This window comes from Marmota flaviventris, chromosome 10 (assembly GCF_047511675.1).
Source record: "Marmota flaviventris isolate mMarFla1 chromosome 10, mMarFla1.hap1, whole genome shotgun sequence".
Taxonomy (NCBI): domain Eukaryota; kingdom Metazoa; phylum Chordata; class Mammalia; order Rodentia; family Sciuridae; genus Marmota; species Marmota flaviventris.
In genome coordinates, this window is record NC_092507.1 from 1,284,665 (window position 1) to 1,306,301 (window position 21,637).

The following is a 21,637-nucleotide window of genomic DNA, read 5'->3' on the forward strand; positions in this document are numbered from 1 at the left end:
CCTGTAGGGGCTACGCCTGCGGGGCTGGGGGACAGCAGGAGTGGGCTGCAGGGGTCCCCCTGGATTTAGGTACATGCACACTCCGTGGAGATGTCCTCAATGAACAGATGGGGCAGGAGGCCCCAGGTCGGGAGGGCAGTGGGAGCAGAGGTACCTGCTGCCACCCCTGGGGCTTCCAGAACTCCTGAGCCTGGCCCACCCCAGCTGGGGATGCAAATATTTGTTGAGCCAGTGAGTGGACAGATGGACAGACCGACCGATGGCTGGGGATGGCTGGGCAGGGAGCGACACAGTGGGAAACCCTGGAAAATCAGGAAGGAAGTGAAGGTGGAGCAGGGAGACCTGCAGATCCCAAGCGGAGGACCAGACCTGAGGTCGGTGGAGGCCAGAGCCCCAGCTGTTTGCCAAGGGACCCGAGCTCGGTGGGAGGCTGCCACCTCCGTGAAGATGGGAGGCACCTGAGGGCCGGGCAGGTGGCAGGGCACCGGTCCAGGCAGCTGGGGACGCTCCCAGTGAGAAAGGCAGGTGCCCAGGGAGGGGGCCTGGGAGAGGGCAGCGCTGGTCAGAGCAGCCGGCAGCCGGAGGCTGTCTCCCTCTGGGTTAGAGCCTTCAGCCTCCTCAGGCCGCCGTGGTGGGGGGTCACCAAGAGGCCACTCTGGGGGCCCGTCAGGGCCTCCCCGTAGCGCTGCTCCTCCAGGCAGCACTGGCCCAGACGCAGGAACGTGCTGGCCCTGGGGGCCTGGCCCGGCTGCGCCCACAGGCGGCTCTGCGCCAGGGCCGGTGACAGCTCGAGGGCCTGGGCGAAGGCCCCCGTGGCCCCCTCCTCGTCGCCCAGGCTCAGCAGCAGGCGGCCCCGGGAGCTGAAGTCCTCGGCTCGCCTTGCCAGGTCCCCGTCCCCGGCTCCCTCCCGGATCACGTGGTCCAGGTCCTGGAGTGCCCGGTCAACTTCCCGCAGCTCAGCCAGGCAGGCAGCCCGTAGACGCAGGTGGCAGGTCCTGCCACCGCCAGCCAGGACAGCCAACGAGCAGTAGCCCAGCGCCCGCCTGGGGTGCCCTGTGTCCAGGAGGGTGCTGGCTTCCTGGGCTGCTGCCTGCAGAGGACACACAGGGGCGTAGGGAGTACAGGGTCAGCCCTGCCGAGGCTGCTGGCCTTGGGAGGGGGCCAGCGCCTGGGTAAAGGGCCTCCCTGCCACTCCCTGTCCTGGAATCGGCTCGGCCCAGCTCAGGCTGCCAGTGTCTGTAAGTGTCCTCCTCAGCTGCCCCTCTTGCTGGGACACCGGCATCTCCTGTCCTCCCTCGGGGGCCTTACAGCCCCACCTCCTGGCAGGCCTCTGGTGATCTTCAGAACCACCTCTGTGGGCCCTCCAGGGGCTGCTGCTTGCCCCCACCACCTGCTGAGCTGCCAGGACCCTTAGGACAGGAGCCGAGCTGCCCTCTGCCCAGCCCAGGCCCTGGGTGCAGCTCCTCCCAAGGTCAGGAGGGGAGGGCCAGCTGTGCACAAACTGGCTCCCCCTTGTTGCAGTCCCTGCACCAAAGTCAAGGTTGGGGACCAAACATGCTGCCAACCTGTCCTCCCTCGGCTCTCCCTGTGGCTCGCTCTAGCGTGGTGCAGGCCCCTGGATGTCCATGCACTGGGTTTGCCGTGTGCTGGACTCATCCCTGGCCCTGGGGGCACCTGGGTGGGCCAGAGGCCAGCTAGTGAGCATGTCCACCTTAACCCTCCTTTCTGGACTGCTAGACTGGCGGTCATTGCTGGCTAGGCCTGCCGCCCCCAGGCAGTTTCGTTTCTGAGCTGAGGACCACACTGGGAAGCTGCCCCATGCCTCCTCCTCTCCACTGACCCTGCTTCTTCAGTCAGCTAGGGACAGAAATCACAGGACACTTCACAGTGAACCTGCTGGCCCAGTGGCCTTCCGCGGCTCCCCTGGACCTGGGGAGTAAGGTGCGCTGCAGGCCAGCCTTTCGGGAAGCTCTGGGAAGCACACTCAGGTGCTGGGATGTGACCTTGGTCTCTGACTCCAAAGCTCAAAGCCTGTGGTCCTGGCCTCCCCACCTGTGGTGCCCTCCTGACCCTGACCGGGCTGGCCTCTGGGATGGGCTTCTGGCCTGGAGGAGGCCCCTTGCTGACTCAGCCCAACTCTGGGAGGGTCCTCCCCTTTCCACCCCGTCACCTGTACTTTTGCACCCCAGGCAGAGAAGCCCAGAGGCTATGGGGTTGTGCGTGGGCAAGGTGGTGCCGAGGTGGGCAGAGGCCCGTCTTCAGGGCAAGACCCGGCACCTCCTACTCACAGCTCACCCCATCCAGCTGGAAGCAACCCAGCAGTGGGGAGAGGACAGTGCCCTGTGGTGGCCCAGGGTCTCAGCCGTGCTGTGTGGAGGGGCCAGTGTGGCTGCCGGGGATCTGTGCACACCTGGGCCACGCTGTGCCGCTCCGAGGCCGCCAGGAGCTGCAGTAGGAAACGCAGGTCCTGGGCGTCCGCCTCGGCCAGACACTGCAGGTCCTGGACGGCAGCGGGGACAGCTCCCTTCTTGAGCTGGAGCAGGCCTCTCCGGGCCCGGGCCGCCTCCGGTGGGCGTGTGGAGCACAGGGCTTCCTGCAGGGGAGCACTGGCCTCCTCATAGCTGCCTGTGGATCCAGGAAGGACAGTGGGGGCTGAGGCTGGGGACGAGGAGCGCACAGGCTGTGAGACATGCCTTCCCTGCTCCATGCTGGCAGGGGCAGCTGAGGGACAGACTCGGCCCCGAGGACAGAGCTGGGAGCTGCACACCGGGAGCACATCCAGGCTGCATGGACCCACCTGCAGACCCGCCCTTGCCCCCGCTGCATGACCCCTGGTGGGGCAGCAGGGCTCTGACTGCCCTCCTGGAGGTCACCACAGGGACGGCCTTCTCTCCTGAGGCCCTCGGGCAAGGCTGGGCCAGGGGAGCAGAGCACGTGGGTGTGAGCAGCAGGAGGTGGGGAGAAGCCCCTGAAGCCCTTGGAGGGCAAAGGCGGGCGCCAAGAGCACCCTTCAGGTAGGGGCGAGCACCAGGGTGAGGTGGAGTCGGCACACGTGGGCCAGGAAGGGGCCGACCTCCTCTGGACCACAGTGGATCCCTGCTTCATGCAGCATGAGTGTGTGGGGCAGGAGGGTTCCTTGTGAGAGGCCCACAGAGGGCCCAGAGGGTCAGGTGAGAGGGAGCCCCGCCCACAGATGGGCCCAGAGGGTCAGGTGAGAGGGAGCCCCGCCCACAGATGGGCCCAGAGGGTCAGGTGAGAGGGAGCCCTGCCCACAGACTGGGCCAGAGGGCGCTGAGGCCGTGGAGTTGGGGTGAAGGGGCCTCAGGACCAGTGCCGTCCATGGCTCTTCTGTTTCACAGAGAAGAACAGAGCAGGTCAGGGGTGTGGGACAGACGTCTGTGTCCCCCACTCCTGGCCGACACGTACCCAGCACCAGGAGTGTGTCCACGAGGAGGAGGTGCCAGCTGGGCTGAGTGGCATCGATTCTGGTCAGCGCCTGTCCCACTGCCAGGAGGCCCTGGGTGTCCTCGTCCCCAAGGGAGACCCCCATGTCCAGAGTCTGGCTCAGGAGGGCCCGGCAGCGGGAGTGGAGGCCCTGGGTAAGTGGCACCCGAGCTTCCGGCCTCAGAGAGCGGATCTCGGGGACCACGGTCCCTGGGTCGAGTCGCAGGGCAGAGATAACGTCGTCGACGGCGTCCTGCAAGGGGAGAGTCGACGGCGTCCTGCAAGCCTGGCTCAGGAGTCATCCCAGCCGGGAGGGACATCCCTGTTCTTGGGCCTCGGGTCCTCTCCCGGGGTCCTACAGGGTCTGCCCGCCAGCTCACTGCCCTTCCCTGCCGTCCATGGCTGCAGCCTCATGCGCCAGCCCAGTTTTGGTTGGGCATCTGAAGGACCCAGCTCACTGGCTTTCATCCCCCACAGTTACCAGCCCTGACCCCCTTTTGAGGCCAGACCCTGCACCTGCCCATCAGTCCTCCAAGTTCAGTCCCCTGACCTGCCCGAGGTGCGTGGCACCCTCTTTGGGTAGCTCCCTCCCAGCGGGTGATTCTGGAGTTGGCAGGTTTCGGGCATATGCTCCTCAGAGCCTGGGCCATGGCACCCCAGGGGCAGAAGCCCAGTTTGGCAAGTGCCCCGGGGTTCTGGGAAGGGAGGCTTGGTGTGGGGCACAGAAAGGCTCCCCCCGAGGGCGTGGGACAGAGGTGGGCTTGGCTGGTGCCCCAGGGGCAGCAAGACACAGGGAGGAAAGCGGGGGGGTTGGGCTTGCTGTTGAGATGTAGGCCTCCCTGCCCAGGGCCGGAGGCCAAGAGGCCAGGCGGAGGCCAGGCCTTGTGGGAGGGCCTTGATGAGTAGATGGTAAGCCACCTGCTCCTGTCCTGGCCGGCACGGGGCCTGGGGCCATCTTCCTCCGTCTTTCCCTAGTTGCCCTGTCCTGGGGCCTCTGTCTCCCCTCCTGATCTGTGGGGTTAACTGAGTATTTTCAGTATCCCATTTTTGTCCCTCTGTTGACCTCGGGGCTGTGCCCTTTGTCCTGTTGTCGGCATTCGCTCCGCGGATCCCACGTCCTCAAGGTGCTCCACAGGCAGCGGGCCACGAAGGCGAGTTCCCTCCCCTGCCACGCTGCTGACCTCCCGCACGGCGTGTCCACGTGTGTAGGAGCTCTTGGTGGTGGCTTCTGACGCTCCTGGGACAGGCTTCAGGGATGGTGTCCCCTTCTGCACCCCGAGGGCTGTTTCTTTTTCTTTTCCTTACGATGCTCTGGAGAGTTGGTCACAAACGCGTCTCAGGCCACAAGGGAATGGAAGGGCTACGTTCAGCCTTTCAGGAATCAGGCAGGGAGCGGAGGAGGTCACCATGAGTCCAGGGCCTTGGTGGGCACGTTCCCGGGGGGGTGGTCCCTGTACCTGGGCGGCGTTCCTGGAGGGGGCATGCCCCTCGGGGTCCCTCGTGCAGGGAGACTCCCCACTGGGGGCCCACGGAAGGCCTCATACCAGGAAGCGGGCCTGTCATGCCCCTCGGCCCGTAGGCGGTGGGGTACCCCACGGCCTGGTGGGTACCGGGTTGGAGCCCTGCAATCCTGGCAGTGGCTGCAACAGTGCCTCTTCCCTGCGGGGCTGTCACCCGTCGGGATGGCCCACCCACCCCACGGATGGGTGCGCAAGACCTGCCAGAGCCGGGGTGTGGGGACACAGCGGATTCTCTGCCAGCAGCACCCCCAGCTCCTGGCCCAGCACTCCAGCAGGTGGCACTCAGCAGTGCCGTATCTGGGAGGAGGTCCCCTGCTGTGGTGGAGACCAGGCTCCGCCCCGCGCCAGACCAAGGCCCTTCCCTGCTGGGGCTTGGAGCTCTTTGGCGCCATCTTCCTGAGCCATCACAGTCAGAGGATCCCATTCATCTGCTTGTCGAGGGTACCAATGAGGACCGGGCCCCGCGGGCGCCTCCTCCTGCAGTGGGCAGCTGCGTGACTCAGGGGTGGTTCCCAGGGCTCTGGCTCCCGCGGGATTCGCCTCCTCAGAGGCTGGACGCCACCAACTGGGGCTGCTTTCCCCGCGGCCGCTCCTGAGCTGCTGCCTCTTCCTTTGCCTTCGGAAAGGACCTCGCGGGCCTCGCGGGCTCTCTGTCTCGAGGTCCCTGTCCCTGCTCCTTGGGAGCGTGTCCGCCCCTCTCTCTCCGCTCCTCTGGGAGTCCAGGGTGGAGCCGGCTTGGTCGTGGCCTCAGGGCCCCTGGAACACTCCTTCTAGACACGGCCTCCCCGCTGGGCCTCAGGGGCCCTCCTCACAGGCCCTTCTTTGGAGGCCTCCCACTGCCCTTAAGCCAGGCTGGGGCCTTGGGCTCCGGCTCACCCCTTCCCGTGCTCGCGGCCCTGCGCTGGGCGCCTGCCGTGCCTTCCAAGCCTGGAGCCGCCCGGGGCCTGTTTCTGCTGAGCAGCGCTTTGCTGGTGGCGTCACACTTTCCTGGGTCTCTGCGGCCCGTGCTCTTGACCTGTGCTCTGGGGCTGGGCGGTGCTGGTTCTGTTCTGGTGGACATTTCCGTCACCGGGGAGGGGCCATTCTGGTCTGGCCAGGTGTGGCTTTGCTCTTGGGTAGAGCAGGCTGACTCCAGCATCCCCAGCCCTGCCTGGCCCTGGCCACGGCTCAGCTGTGGGCCCAGCGCAGGTGACCTCTGCTTCTGCCGTGCTCTGGGCATGTGCAGTGCAGGCCTCGCGCAGCGTCCCAGCAGACTGAGGAGGACTCCTGGCCCGGCCCCTGCTCAGTCCTTCCTCTTGCTTCTGTCCCCATGACTATGCCTACTGAAGGGACTCCCGGGGGTGCCTCCCTCAGGGCCCCGTCTCTGGCTGGCTTCCTGCACCGAGTGCCCCGTCCTCAAGCCTCATCTGCTGCAGTGAGTGTCAGAATCCCCTTCCTTTTTTGGGGGCTGACTAATATTCCCCCAAGTGGTGGACTGTTCTGCTTTTCCGTTCCTCCATCAGTGGCCACCAGGGCTCTCCGTGAGGCGTGATGCTCCAGCGTCAGCACCAATGGTCTTCTTCCTGGTGGCCCAGCCATGGAGCACTCCTGCCAACAGTTCCACAAGGCTAGTTTCCCCAACCACACCGGTCACTTCAGAATCGTGACTGTTACCCTCCTGACGGGTGCATGGTGGCATCCCTTAGCTTACTGAGCGTTTCCCTGAGGACGGTGCCGCTCGACGTCTTTCCCTGGGCTTCTTGGCCCTATGGGCAGTTCCGTTCAAGCCCTTGGCCCCTGTGAACTGGGCTGCTTGGTGCGTCGGTGGCAGGCCTGGCCGGGGGTTGCCTGGTGACCTGCTCGTAGGCTCAGTGCCTTGATGCACGACGGTGCTCAGGATTCCTGAAGTCTCATTGGTCTACTTTTTCTTTTGTTGCCTGGTTTGGTGTCCATCTAAGAAACTGGCCAAATCTAAAGTCGTGAAGCTTTTCCCATGTGTCCGTCTAACAGTTCTGAAGTTTGAGGTCTTATGGTTAATTGTTTTTTTTTTTTTTTTTCCATCCTGGGATTGAACCCAGGGGCACTTTATCACTGAGCTGCAGCCTCAGCCCTTTTTATTTACTTAATTTTTTGAGACAGGGTCTTGCTAAATTGCTGAGGCTGGCCTCAAACTTGCCGTCCTCCTGCCTCGGCCTCCTGAATTGCTGGGGTGATAGGCATGACTACATTTGGACTTTTTATCCATTTTGAGTTACTTTTTGCGTATGGTGTGAGATGAGGGTCCAGATGCATTTTATGTGGATGCAGTTTCCCCAGCATCGTGTATTGAGAATAGTTTTCTTCCCCCGCTGGTCTTGGCTTGCCAAAAGTCGCCTGCCCACACGGGTGGAGGGTTATTTCTGGGCTCTCGTTCCATTGGCCCTGCAGACACAGGGGCTCATGCCAGCAGCACACTGCGATGCTCACCGTGACTGAGAGAGCAGGGGCTAAGGCCCCAGCTTTGTTCTTTTTCTAAACTGTTTTGCATATTTGGAGTCCCTTGAGGCTCCATGTGAGTTCTGGGGGGAGTTTTTCTATTTCCATAAAAAAACATTTTTTTTAAATACACAATTTAGTTGTAGATGGACACGATCTTTTTTTTTTTTTTTTTTTTTTAGTCCCGGGGATTGAACTCAGGGGCAGTAAACAACTGAGCCATGTCCCCAGCCCTACTTTGTACTGCATTTATTTAGAGACAGGGTCTTACTGAGTTGCTTAGTGCCTTGCTTTTGCCGAGGCTGGCTTTGGACTCGCAGTCCTCCTGTCTCAGCCTCCTGAGCTGCTGGGATAATAGGCGTGGTCACCGCACCTGGCAACATAATATCTTTATGTATCTTTTTTTTTTTTTTTTTTTTTTGTGGTGCAGAGAATTGAACCCAGTGCCTCACTGAGCTAGGCAAGCGCTCCACCACGGAGCCCCGCCCAAGTCCCTCATGGGGATTTTGGTAGGGACTGCACCGAGTCTGCACTGAGCGCTCCTGCCTACAGGGTGACACAGACTCGGTGACAACGTGAAACACTCTGATCTGTCACTTTCTTTTGGCCATGTGTCCTAGTTGCCACCCTATGCATCCTTGACTTCCTGAGGGGTTGACCTAAATATTTCGTCATCGGATGCTCTTGTCATTGAGACGGTTTCTGAATGTCCTCTCAGGTTGTGCCGTGAGTGTGAATCACTCTGGGGTCCGTGGGTCCACCTGGTGGCCTGCCGTTTTCCTGAATCCTGTGACTGCTGGTAGATTCTGGGGGACTCCTCCCTCTCGGCAGCTGACCTGAGTGTCAGCGCTGGGCGGGGTGGAGGTGGCCTTGCTGCCGCTCCCCTTGAGGAAAGCCCTCCGTCTGGTGAGACGTCCGCTGTGGGCTCACACACGGGCTCTGGTCACGCCGAGGTCCTTCCTTCCACCTTGCTCTGCTGGCAGTTTTCAACACAAGCGGCTGGATTCCGTCCTGTACTGCTCCTGCTCCGTGGGTCACCTCCTGCTTCCTGTGTTCTGCTAATGCGGGGACCCTGGGGGGGACTGCATGTGGGACCTCCTCACATGCCGAGGACACATCTCCCCGGTCGTGTGTGACCTCCTGGCACACGGCTGACTTTCTGCTGTTCTACTGAGGACGCTGACACTGGTGTCTGTCAGGGCACTCCTCGGGTTTTCACGTACTGTGGGCCTGGTCTTGGGGTTGGGTGTCGCTGGCCTCTGGGTGACTTAGGAACTTCTCCCTCTTCTTCTTTGTTTTTTTTGAAAAGTTGAGAAGAGTTGGTGTTGAGTCTCTGACTGTTCAGAGACTCCCCGGGGGGCCGCACAGGCCCGGGGGCCTTGCACACTCGTCCGGCGACTGGCCCAGCCTCGTCAGTATCCCTGGGTGTCCCTAGGCTTTTCCGTTTCTTCCTGACCCTCTTGCTCTGTCCACCTGCTTGTCGGCTGTCCTGCCGAGCAGCTCCTCCTGGCTCCCTCCTGTGTCCCTCTCTCCTGTAGGACTGGTGCTCATGACCCACCTCAGTGCTGGGCTGAGATCCGAGTTCTCTCTCGTACCAGGGATTGAACCCAAGGGCTCTTACCCCTGAGCCGAATCCCCAGCCCTTTAAAATTTTTTATTTTTATTTGAGACAGGGCCTTGCTAAGCTGCTGAGCCTGGCCCTGAACTTGCCACCCTCCTGAGTCGCTGGGACTACAGTCTCTTCTCTTTTTAAGTCCATCCACCTAATGGTTTGTCCGCTTTGACTTTTCCGAGGAATCGACTTTGGGTTTCATCAATTTTATTGTTTTTCTAGTCTTAACTTTATCTCTAACCTTCCTCCTTTCTTTCTTTCTGCCTGCTTTGGGTTCAGTGTTCCCTAAATCGTAGGATTGGTGACTTGGGATCTTTGTCTTGTAATGTGCAGGCTGTGGCCGTGAACGTCCCTTGGTCCTGCCTGCGTTGTCCCGTGTGTCTGGTGCACTGTGATTTCATCTCCATCCATCCCCGAGTGCTTCCTGAGCCCCTGGTGATTCCTTAGCTCCCCACTTCTACAGAGGGCAGACTGGGCGCGAGAGGCAGAGCGATCGGCCTGAGGCTGCCTATCCGACCCTGGACCCAACACCCCTGCCCAGAAGCAGACCCCAGAGGGTGCCCTTCCGCACACACAGGGAGTGTGCAAACAAGGAGTGTCCACAAAGCAACAAGCAGAAACTGTCTTCCAGCACACGGCTGCTGGTGTGAGCCAGACCTCTCCTCCTGTCCGCCTGGCTCCCAACATTTTATCCTGAATTGGAGCAGTTACTGCAGAAGGTCTTAAGTATATCATTTCTCTCCTAAAAAGCAGGTAATTTAGGTCAGATCAAAGTTCCAAGGGCTCTGCTGGCTGCACCCACGGCAGACAGGACTTACTCCTTCTGCACCCGTCCTGTAAATCCTTTCTAACACGGGGCTCTGTGCATCAGACTGTGCAGTGGAGGGGACCCCTCGTGGCCTACGCCCCTGTAGAGGGACACCTGCAGCCGTTATGGAACTATTTTAAGCTGGGGAGGCTCCACCACCCCTTAGGGCTTGCACACGTGTCTGTGCAGGAGTCGTGGAAGAGTGGGGCTCCCTGGAGGTGGCCCTGTGGGGTGCGGCTCCTGCGGCCTGCAGTGCAGGTGAGGAGGAGGGAGTTCTGATGGCACGTCACGGCTCATGACACCTGGCCCTGCTGGCACTCCTTGGGTGCAGGAAGAAGGCACTGCCCTGGCCTCCCTGCCCCACCTGCCTGGCCCCAGAGGGGAGAGTGGCCTGGCACCTGCAGCTGGTCCAGGGCCAGGTACACGAGGGCCCGTCCACACAGAGCCTGCACATTCCCCGGCCTGGCCCGCAGCACGGAGTTGAAGTCAAACACAGCGGTCTTCTTCTGGCCGAGGAGCCCATAGCAGCGGGCTCGGACGAGTAGGGACTCACTGGCCTCCGTCCCTGTAGGAAGTGGGCATGGTTAGGACATGGCTGTGACTGGCCACTTGTCCAGTGTCCCTCCTGGTGCCCAGACTGGGGGGTCCACTGTGGGGAGCTCACACTCCACTGGGCAGCAGGGGGAGGGAGCCCTCTAGGAGGGCGGCATCTGGGAGGACTGGTGGACACTGAGGGACCTTGAAGAGGCAGGGGCACTGCCCTGTCTCTGAAGTGAGGCCAGGCGAGGGGGACGGGGATTCCCGGGGTGGCTGGGGAGGGTGTGAGGCTCTGGGCGGCAGCGAGGAGGATCCTGCACCCGCCAGGAGGAGGAGGCCCTCCCCAGAGAGGAACCACCACCACCCACTTCTGGGTGTCTGTCCAGCGCCAGATGCAGGGGAGAGCGACTTGGGCCTGAGGCTGCTCTCAGCCTGTCCCTTCCCCGCCGTCACAGGCGCCTCACGCAGGCTTGCTGGCACCTGCTCGAGGGCAGGCGGAAGCCCCTGCAGTCTGACCTGGGTCTGTACCAGCGCCGTGCACCCAGGAGCCTGCCGTGAGCCTGAGAGAGACCCTCCCTCCTCTGAGCCTCGTGCCCCACACAGCACCGAACACCCCACTCTAAGACGCACAGGGCCTGCCTATACCTGGGGCCAATGCAGGGCAGCAGCATCCCCGTGCCTAGCCCCCGGGTGGGCAGCTTGGCCTCTTGGAGACTGTGTGGGCACCTGAAGCCTCAGGTACTATTTCTGGGAGGTCTCAGGGGAGCCAGCATCTCGGGTCCCCTCACTGGAGAGAGAGGAGGAGCTGGGAAAGGGTCTGTTCACCCCGGGGCCGAGACAGCATGGACAGCAGCCCAGGAGCCAGGCAGGGCACAGCTCAGGCCCCAGCTGGCCCAGACCCTTCCTGGGCCGTGGCATGTTCTCAGTGAGCGGCCCCACTGTCCATCCCACAGGGGCTCCCAGGGCCCATGGACCTGGGAAGCCAGCTGTCCTCAGCCCCATGTCTCCCGTGTAGCTGGCACAGGATTGGACCCCTGGGCAGGAAGGGTTCTCCTACCCGCAGCGAAGATGGCCAGAGAGAGGTAGGCGATGGCCTCCCTGGTGTGGGCCTCCCTGTCCACCCCGCTCGGCTTCGCTCGCAGGATGCTCAGGGCCCGTGTGTGGCAGTGGCTTTGCAGCAGCAGCCGGTCCTCGTGACGAAAGACGTCCAGGGTGGGCTGCAGGCAGGCTGTGTCCCCAGAGTGGACCACCTTCTTCACCAGCTGCTGGGGCCCGAGAGAGTCGCTGCCACCACCGCCTGCCTCTGCTCCTGCTCACTGCCCCATGGCCAGCACGCCCTGCCCACCAGGCCCCGTCTCCTCCAGCCCAGGGGCCTCTCTGCCTGTCTCCCCATCTGGAAGGGGCGGGGCTCCCCGACGCAGGGTCTGGTCCCCAGTGGACCACAGGAACGAGGGGGCTCCAGCTGCACTCGCAGCCCCCTGTCGGCCGTGTGGCCAGGGCAGGGTGGAGCCCTCACGTGCCTGAGCCTGGACCTCCTCTGACCATGGGGGGAGAGCCCACCTCTATGAGCCTCCTGGAGGAGGCCTGACCAGGAAGGGGTTTCGAGCCATCAGAGGCTCAGGGAGCCACTCCAAAGGTGTGGAGAAGAATCCAGGGCGGGCCAGGCAGGGTCAGCTGTGCTCTGGGCAGTGCAAAACCCCAGGCAGACACAACCTCTCCCTCCGGGGCTCTGCCCCAGGAGACCCAATACTGCCCCCTTCTGGCCTCTGGTGCAGACACTGGCCCCAGGGCAGGGTGGAAGGATAGCAAGTTCCAGGGTGTCCCTCCCTCCTACTCTCTGCCCAGGGCAAGGGGGTCAGGATTCCAAACCAGCACAGGAGCAGAAAGCGGCTGGCTGGTGCCTCCTCCTGGACTCCAGAGTTTGAAGCCCTCCTCAACATCACCAGCTGCCTCTGGCCCAAGCAGGAGCCTCCACAACAGGGAGGCAGGAGAGGCTCTGCCACCCCAGGAGCAGAGGGGTCTTGGAGGCAGGAAGGCAGGCGGGGCTGAAGGCCTGGGTCCCTTCCCTGCCCCTCCACCTCAACAGGACCATGTCCAAGCTTAGCCTGTGTGGGACCCTCGGGGAGAAGCTCAGCTGTGATAAGTTCTAGGTCCTTTCTTCATAACCACAGCCAAAGCCAACCTGCCAGGCCTTAGGGTACCTGTTCCAGCTAATTACCAAGACAACCTGCAGGACTAGGGCATAGATGAACAGACTGATGTCAGAGAGGTAAGAGGGGCTGCAGGAAGCAGAGCTGGGGCTGAACAAGGTTTTCAGGCTGTAGGTGCTGAGCGGGGCCCACAGGAGGCCTGCTGCCCTCCGCAGAGCTGTGCCCATTTCCACCTGCCCTGCAGTAGTGCACCTGAGCCTTCTCACCTGGTTGGCATCGTAAGAGAAGCCCCTACGCAGCTGTAGCAGGGCCAGCCGTGCCAGCACGGGGGTTGCCTGGGGTCTCCGGGAGAGGGCCACCAGCAGAGATTTGTGGGCATCGTCCAGGCGGCCCAGGCGGTAAAGGGCATCGGCTGCCAGGAGTTGTGAGTTCTCGTCCTCCACGTCCAGCTCCATCAGCATCGTGGCCAGCTGGTACACGCCACGGGCATCCCTGTGGAAAGAGTGGCTCAGGGTGGGCCAGCCCCTTCCCTATGCCCTGCCCAGCTGCTCAGCAGGTTGGGCCAGCTCGCAGCCCACTGTCTGCTGTGTGGCCAGGGCAGGGCGGAGCTGAGGAATGACCCTCACACCACAATGTACCTAAGTCCATGCTGCTGTTTCCAGCATGGCCCCTCAGCCCTCACCCTCCCGCCGGGTCTTCCCATCACCCCACGGGTAGGCACTGTGGCACAGGAAGGGTGAGTTCACGTAACGGTCAGTAGTAGCACTGACCCTGAGTAGACCTCAGGATTTCCTTTTCTGCAAAAATGTGGGTTAACAATTTGGCCCTGCTGGGCTCAAGGGTGAGCTGTTGGCAGGCAGGATGCACTTGGGATGTTCCTGGTGTCCACATGGGAACGTCCTGAACTTCCACTCCAGAAGAGGCCGGAGCCTGGGACTTGAGTGGACCCTCGGGGAGAAGCTCAGCTGTGGTAAGTTCCAGGTCCTTTCTTCATCGGCACAGCCAAAGTCAACTGCTGGTAACCCTTCCTCCCCACCAGCAAGTGCAAGCACACGTCAAATGAGGCCTAGAGTAGAGGCCGGCATCGGGTGGCTGCAGTGATGGGCCGAGGCCCCTGTCTGGAGGCCCCTGTCTGGAGGCTGTTCACTTCGCTGCCTTCTCCCACCTCCCAGCGACCCACCAGAGTGCACACTGGAGCAGCTAGAGGCTGGTGTCTGCTCGGTTAGCAAGGATTGTGCAGGAAGCCCCAGGGCAGGGGTGGGGGCTGTGCCGGGTGGGCAGGGCAGGGAGCTCAGAGGTCCAGGACCCTGCCCTGGGGCTGCTCTCCATCAGGAGCTCCACTCTCCACTGAAGGAGGAGACGTGGTGGACACAGGATGTTCCCACCATGCCTTACGACCGAGAGCAAAGGACCTGGGGCTGAAGGAAGGAGTACTGGCCAGCAGCCTCAGGACCCCACACTGCTGCCTGGAGGCGTGTTTACCAACAAAGGACTTTCATGATCTATTGGAGCAAGAAAGTAGACTACAAACTACATACATCGCACAGATGTGTTGTATATGCACAAAAAGAAACCTCTAGACAGAAATGCCGCAGCGGGCTGACACGTTGAGTTTTACTGTTTCCTTTCCATGTCTGAGTCTCTGATTTCCTAGGGACAGGAAGCCCACAGTGCAGGATGCTCACAGACTGAGACCCTAAGCTCAAATCTGGGGCTGAATCGTCCCGGATGCTCAGGGAAACCACCCAGACATGCTGCCTGGCTTTACTCACCTGTAAACAGGAACAAAACCCTCTACCTCCCAGGAGACCCGAATGGAGCGGCAGCCCCCTTTTGGGCGGGGCCAGCTCTCACCCTTCCTGTACCACAGGGCCGTCCATCTCAGCAGCTCTGCTCCTGCAGGAGGGCACGTCCGCAGGGCCGGGGCCACACCCGCGCAGCAGCATCCTGCGGCCTTCCTCCCGCAGCACGGTCAGCAGCAGTCCGCGCTGGTTCCAGGGCACGTAGGCCTTGGCGGCCATCAGCGCCTCCTCGGGCTGCAGCCGGCACGCAGTGACATAATCCAGCGCGCCCAGGAAGGCGCTGCCGGCCAGCACCCGCAGCAGCCCACGGCCGCACAGCGCCCGAACACAGCCGCCGGGATGCGGCGCCCCCTGCTCCACCACCGCCTGGAAGTCCTCCTTGGCGCCGTGGGTGTCGCCCACGTGCAGCGCGCAGAAGCCACGCAGCGCCCTCAGGGGCGCACTGTCCCCAGCAAGCTCTCCGGGGTGCCTGGGCCTCAGGAGGCGCTCGCACAGAGCCCGAGCTCCTGCCACGTCCCCAGCCAGCAGCAGGCACTCCGCCAGGCGGGTGCCCAGCACAGTTCGCTGCCCTGCGGGCTCCAAGCGAAGCAGGAGGCGGAGCGCGTGGGTGACCGGGACCAGCAGCTCACGTCCCGCGTCCTCGCGGAGCTGGGGACGACTCCGGACAGCCTCCTGGAAGTGGGCGAAGCCCGCGTCCGCGGTCTCCTGAGCCTGGACTCGGATGCGTTCTTGGTCTGCGGCTGACAGCACCGCCTGGAGTTGCCTCCGCGCCGCGGACGGGCTCTCGCGGAAGGCCTGGTGCAGGTCCTGCAGCACGTCGTGGGTTCGGCCACCCAGGAAGAAGGCCGCCGCTGCGCGTGTGACCAGCAGGGCTGCCCCGCGCTCATCTGGAGAGAAACAGAAGCGCCCCTGTTTGGAGGAGCTCCCGCCGCCGCAGCCCCTTACCGCGCAGCGTTGGACCCTCGCTCCAAGCACTTTTCTGCTTCGGGCGTCTCCCTGCAGGCTCCCAGGAGCCCAGGGCGTGGCACTGCCAGACCAGCCCGGCAGGAGGCGCCCAAGTGCCACAGCAACCAGCAGGCTCGGAACCAAGCCACAGCCAGGAAGGTCATACCCAGAATGAGCCCTGGGGTGCTCGGCCACAACTCCATTCCCAGTCCCTTTAGTTTCTGAGACAGAATCTGGCCAAGTTGCTGAGGCCGGCCTTGAACTTAGGATCCTCCTGCCTCAGCCACCCCAGTCCCTGGGACTCGACGTGTGGCCACGGTGCCTGGCCTCCCCTGAGATCTGAGTGAAGGAGTTAGGACTGAATGTCCTCTTTAGGGACTGGCGACCTCCTCACCTGCCAGGTGAGCACTGGCGTTCAGGCTCTGACCACGGTGGCCACTGTTGCACACACGTCTTGGTGTCCTGCCTTCTCGGGCCTCTTGGGACTGGATACTCCCTGTATGAAGCCCATCTCCCCCAGGTGCAGGAGAGAGGCAATGGCACCCAGAGGCCCCAAGCAGGCAGACTGGGGCCACTGACTGACTCTGGCCAGGTCTCAGGTTCCTTCCCTGCACTATTAGGTGGGGCTCATCTCTGGGTCACTTTCCATCACTGTGACCAAAATACTTGAGAAAAATAACTTCAGGGAGGACAGACTCATTCCAGCTCCAGTTTTGGAGGTTTCAGTCCCATGATCTGTCGACCCCATTGCTGTGGCCTGAGGCAGGGGGGCACATCATGGTGGGGCAGGTGAAGCCACAGGGCACGCCCCCAGTGACCAACACCCTCCAGCCATGTCCCTCCTGCCTTCCACTGCTACCTCCTCCCAGTAGTCCGTTCAGCTCTCAAGGGATGACGCCCTGTTGAGGTCGGAGCCCACCATCCAACCCCAAAGCCCAGCTCTGGACCTCACTGCACTGGGGACCAAGCCTTTGACACACTGAGCTTTTGGGGACATTCAGATCCAGCCCATAACAGATGATATGGCCCATAATCCATCCCTGTGTCCAGATGGGGATCGCTACCGTCCGTACTCACAGGGCTGAGGTTTAACTCAGGGTTAGCATAACCAAGAAAAAAGCGTCTTGCACCCCAAGACTGGCTAACCAACAGCGGGGTCACCCTGTCCAGTTCTGGTGCCAAAGCAAAGGAAATGGGGCCTTTCCTGTTGGTCACTGATGCTTGAACTAAAGCAACTCTAGCCCTGATTTCTGCAATAGTTCATGGACCCTAGGACGTTGCGGCTGGAGGGAGCCCTGGGGGCTGAGGAGAGTAGTTGTTGCTTACCCACATGGTAGCGTGCCTCTCCCCTCCAAGGCTCCAGTTATACACAGCAGCCTTCTGTATACCACCTTGTAGGTCACTGAGGCTCTGCTCATTTTCCTTCTGTTTTAGAGTCTGTCTTGGATTGTGCTGACCCTTCTATTCCATTACGCTATGATTTTTCTTTTCAGTTATGGCATTTTTCAATTCTAGAATTTCTATTTCTCTCTTCTCCTCTTTTCTCTTTTCGCCTCCTCTCCTCTCCTGTTGTTTGAGCCAGGATCTCATTATGTTGCCCAGGCTGGCCTCAAACTCCCAGACTCAGGCTATTCTCCTACTTCAGCCTCCTTAGTGGCTGGGACTAGACACATACTACCACTGACCTACATCCCCAGCCCCATCTGGTATTTTTTAAATTGTACGCTAGTTATCTCATTAAGGTGTTATAGAGATGCTAGATTTAGTTATGTTCTTCTGAAGGGGTTGCATTTTGTTTTTAGCAACAGGTTGGGTTCAGACTTCAAATTGTACCTCCTCCTCTCTGACCTGACATCTCCACTTCCATCTGCTGCTTTTTCAGACGACCTCATCTTCCCCATGAATGGCACGTCAATGGTCAGCCGAGGACTTAAGTGGATTGAATGGACACATTTTGGATCTTGCCTGCTTCTGTGGCTCCGTCTCGGGAGTTTCCTCCAGTCCCCTTTTCCCAGCTCTGAACTCTGTCCCTTGTCATCTCAGACCAATCAAACTGCAGCTTGCTGTTGTGCCGGGATGCATGGGCCGAGGAGCCCCGAAGCAGAAAGCCTCAGTGTGTGCGTCTCCCGGCTCACCCTCGTCCTCCAGGGTCAGCTGGCTCCCGGCTGCACCTTCGAATGGTTGCCTTTGATGTTCTGTCATGGTCATCTGTGAGGCACGTGTGCACTGAAGCTATTCCATGTTATTGGAAGCAGATTCTGCTGTACTGAACAGTTTTTATGATCTGTCTGTTGTTGTTTTAATTTTCATTTTCCTGATTACTCGTGAGACTCACTAATTAATCCCCCCGATCTGGAGGCAGGAGGCCTGCTTCTCGCTGTTCCCGTTTGCTTCGCTCTCATTACTGTGAGGTGCCTGCTCTGCATGGATTATCAGCCATCTGTGTTCTCTCTTCGGGGAAGGCCTGTGCAGCTCTTGTTGGGCCTTTCTGATGGATAGGTAGGCGTCCTCCACATCCTCTGCGTGCCGAACCTTTGCCCATCGTCTGCTTGGAAAGCCACAAGCCTCTCTGTGGCTTGTCCTTCCATTTTCAAAACAAAAGTTTCCAGTTTTTAATTTAATGAAATATGTCTGATTTTTCTTTACCATTTCCGCTTTTTGTGTCCAAAGAAACCCAGCTGTTCACAGAGCTCTTGTTTATATCCTCTGACATTTTCTTTTAGAAACTGAGATTTAGCTATTGATATGATCCACCTAGAGTTCACTTTTTTGCACAGGACAAGGCTAGTCACCCTGATTGGGTCAGAACACTTGTGCACTTGTGTCAAAACACCCAAAACCTCATAAACTTGGACAATTACGCTGTCCAAAGGAAAGGCTTTGACTCAGAAGTTTTATCAGTTTTAAGCACTATTACCTAGCGACCCCCAAACTTGGCAGCTCAAAACAATAAGCAGATTTCCCCCTGGTTGTACTGGGGTGGAACCTGAGCATTTTACCACCGAGCTACATCCCCCATCCTTTAAAATTTTCTTTTATTTCAAGACAGGGCCTTGCTAGGTTGCCCAGGTTGGCCTTGAACTTGTGATCCTCCTGCCTCAGGCTCCTGAGTTTCTGGAATTATAGGCCTAGCTACTGCACTTGGCTGAAAACAACAGCTGTTTTTATTGGCACATGGTTCTTTTTAAATTTGAGCTGAGCTGCTGATGTGGGCAGTTCTTCTGTTGGTCTTACCTGGGGTCACTCACATGACTATATCCATCTGTTGTCAGGACTGAGTGGGAGGGTCTAAGTGGGCCTTTCTCACATGCCTATGGGCTGATCCTCTGTCCCCTCTTAGGCCCAAGTGTCCCCACCCTGTGGCACTCTGGAAGGTGGCAGAACCTTTAAGAAATGGGGCCCAATTGGAAGCAGCTGAGAGAGCTCCCTCTCTGCCCCTGAGGCGTGTCTGTGTTGGAGAGGCCGACCCCCTTGCCCTGGGTGACTTGGGCCGACTGGCCCGCGGTTCCTGGGAGCCCCCTGGCAGACATGGCCCTGCTCTTGGAAGCCTGCCCTGGGCGGGGCTGGGTGTTTCCTGCACACACATTCCAGAGGCTGTAGCTACCATCCTGTGCCTGTCCATGTACGACGGCCCAGGTGGGAGCCCCCTCCATCCTGGGGTGGCTGATGCCCCCATTCATTCATCAGCCACTGCGAGCTGTGCTCTGGGTGCCGAGGGCCCTACTCTCCCAGAGGCCCAGGACTCTTTACTGAGTATTTTCTGATAACTTACAGTGGAGGATTTCAGAAAAGTTATTTCCAGAAATAACTTTTCTTTCACTTTTCTGTTCTTTCCACCTGGTTCTTCCTCACGCTCCTTGTGGAGGTCACCAGTAGCCTTGGCACTGTGCACCCTCGGTCTTGAAAATGTCCTTGTTTGCAAGGCCAATCAGTCACAAACAAACCTCAAATGATGAGCCACAAGGAACCATTTCTCTTTGTAGGTGCATTATCTCAGCTGTTTAGTGATAGTAACAGAAAGCTGGCTAATACACTGAGAATGTCTAGCACTTATGACACCCCTTTTCCTACCTGCTCCTCCCCTCCTCTCCCTGGTCCAGTTTTCAACCGACTCTTAAATGATCCTTGGCTCTCCTGCTCCACTCCTCTCTCTCCACCATTAAATCTGTCCATAGTCTTGTTTCTAAGTCAGTGATTCTCAGACCCACCACTTTGCTGCAACCTTTCTCCCTGACCTGAGATCCATCATCTCTTGCCCGAGAGCCTGGGGATGACTGTCACTGCCTCCCATTCTCCGACCTCCCAGCCTCCCTGCCTGGACCAGCCTCCCATTCTACTACCTCCCAGCCTCTCTGCCTGGACCAGCCTCCCATTCTCCGACCTCCCAGCCTCTCTGCCTGGACCAGCCTCCCAGTCTCCTACCTCCCAGCCTCCCAGCCTGGACCAGCCTCCCATTCTCCTACCTCCCAGCCTCTCTGCCTGGACCAGCCTCCCATTCTCCTACCTCCCAGCCTCTCTGCCTGGACCAGCCTCCCATTCTCCTACCTCCCAGCCTCTCTGCCTGGACCAGCCTCCCAGTCTCCGACCTCCCAGCCTCTCTGCCTGGACCAGCCTCCCAGTCTCCGACCTCCCAGCCTCCCTGCCTGGACCAGCCTCCCAGTCTCCCTGCAGGTTCTTCACTCCCCTTAGCTCCTATGGCACACCCCACACGACCTCCAAAGAAGCTAAACGTGCGACTCCTCTCACTCTACGTTGGACACCCTTGGGTGGCTCTGAGGGTGAAACCAGTCCTTCAGAGTGCGGGCTCGGCCATGGCTGCCGTCTGCGTGCTCCCCGTCCCCGACGGCCACGCTGGCCCCTTGTGCTGAGGTGCAAGCGCTCTCTTCCCCAGGGCCGCCTCATGCCTCGCTTCTGCTGCCTGGAGCCCCTCTCAGCTCCGAGGCCCCTCCCGCAGGAAGCCTGCCCTGACCACTGCCTGGAGTGGACCTGCACGCTCCATTTGGTTCCTTTTCTGGGTGCTCTGGAAGGCCAGGTCCTGCCTGTCTTGTCCCTGTGGAGGCCCAGCCCTGGCACAACCCCCCCCACCGCCCCAGGCCGACTTAACCCAGGGGGCAGCATCCTCGCGGGGACCAGGACTCCCTACCTTGGGGTCTGTCCCTCGCGGGGTCCAACTGCAGGGCCCTGCTGCAGGCGGCCAGGCAGTCCTCATACCTGCCACCGTGGAGCAGCGCTTCTGGTGACAGGACCTCACTCCAGGTGCCCTCGGGGTCCAGGGCAGCCAGGAGGCCCCGGCAGTCAGCCTCTTGCTGGCCGTCGCTGACCGTGGCCCGCGGCTGTGCTGAGACATGGTCCCGGAGGGTGCTGAGCAGCGTGGGGAGGTAGGGACGCTGGTGGGTGTGGACGAAGGCCGCGGTCCGGGCTGCGCTCGAGGCGAAGGCCTGGAGATAGTCGGCCACGCCGGCGCCTGCCTGCTCCCCAGACAGGACCCGGGCCAGGGCGCGGGTCAGCTGCAGCTCCAGGGCCTGCTGGGAGTGAGCGTCCAGCAGGGCAGTGCAGCGCTGGGCCACTTCCCTGTGGCGCCCATGAGCCAGCAGCCCGGCCAGTGAGTGCAGGACAGCCGCCGGGTGGTCAGGGCAGAGGGCACCGAGAAAGGCAGAGGCCAGAGCCCCCGTCAGGGAGACCACTGCCATGCCGTCCCAGAGGATGGTGGGGATTCGGCTGTCCCCACAGCACCAGGCCTCCAGGGTGGCCACCACAGGTGCTCCCCGAGCCTCGGCCAGTGCCCCTTGTAGCCTCTGCACGGCTGAGGGGGCGTGGCAGCTGAAGGCAGCCAGGTAGAAGGCCGTGGCCAGGAGGGGGTCCCCCAGGGCCAGGTGCTGGTCCCCCTTCCGGCAGAGGCCGGCCACGAGCTCCTGGGCTGACATCACACCTGGGGGCCCCCCTGGCCCATGTCCATCCTCACGGGTGCCTGTTGGAGGGGGCTGGGGTTAGGGTCCAGGTGGTGGACATCCACTGGCCCTTTGGCCACCCAAGACCAGCCTCAGGCAGCCTCCCCTGACTGGCCTCACTGAGACCTCAGGGTCAGTGCACTGCAGCGCCCCCTCAGCAGGTGGTTCTCGGGGCTGGGGTCCACCAGGGGTCCCTCCTGCACCGAGGGGGCCGACCCTGCCTGCTCGGGTCTCTCTGAAAGCACCTGCCCCTGAGGCCCACTGGGGGGAGTTGGGTGGTCTGAGGGGACGCCCAGCTGTACCCCTGCCCCTCCCAGCAGGGCCTCAGGAAGGCCGTGCAGCCTTGGCAGCCCCCACCAGGGCCTGCGCCCTGCTCACACCTGGGTGACCTGGTTGGGCACCGTGGGGACCTGCCTG

General features: G+C 61.0%; 1 protein-coding gene across 1 annotated transcript; it reads right to left on the minus strand.

The window, feature by feature from the left end:
- Positions 1 to 562: 562 nt before the first annotated feature.
- Positions 563 to 21,196, minus strand: Ttc34 (tetratricopeptide repeat domain 34). Its single transcript, XM_027947444.2, has 8 exons — positions 20,416 to 21,196; positions 14,380 to 15,214; positions 12,792 to 13,017; positions 11,433 to 11,637; positions 10,237 to 10,403; positions 3,427 to 3,697; positions 2,411 to 2,625; positions 563 to 1,090 (listed from the first exon to the last, which is right to left on the minus strand). Exons 1-8 carry the CDS (start codon positions 21,194 to 21,196, stop codon positions 563 to 565), a joined length of 3,228 nt encoding a protein of 1,075 aa, XP_027803245.2.
- Positions 21,197 to 21,637: the final 441 nt, after the last annotated feature.

Excerpts from the sequence above, each read along its gene's own strand:
- Ttc34 (XM_027947444.2), bottom strand. The coding sequence starts at position 21,196 with ATGTCAGCCCAGGAGCTCGTGGCCGGCCTCTGCCGGAAGGGGGACCAG. Across the intron at positions 13,018-14,379 it reads GGCCCTGTGGTACAGGAAGG|GGATGCCCGTGGCGTGTACC; the intron begins GTGAGAGCTGGC and ends CTCTTTCCACAG. Across the intron at positions 11,638-12,791 it reads TCTCTTACGATGCCAACCAG|CTGGTGAAGAAGGTGGTCCA; the intron begins GTGAGAAGGCTC and ends GGGCCCCAGCAG.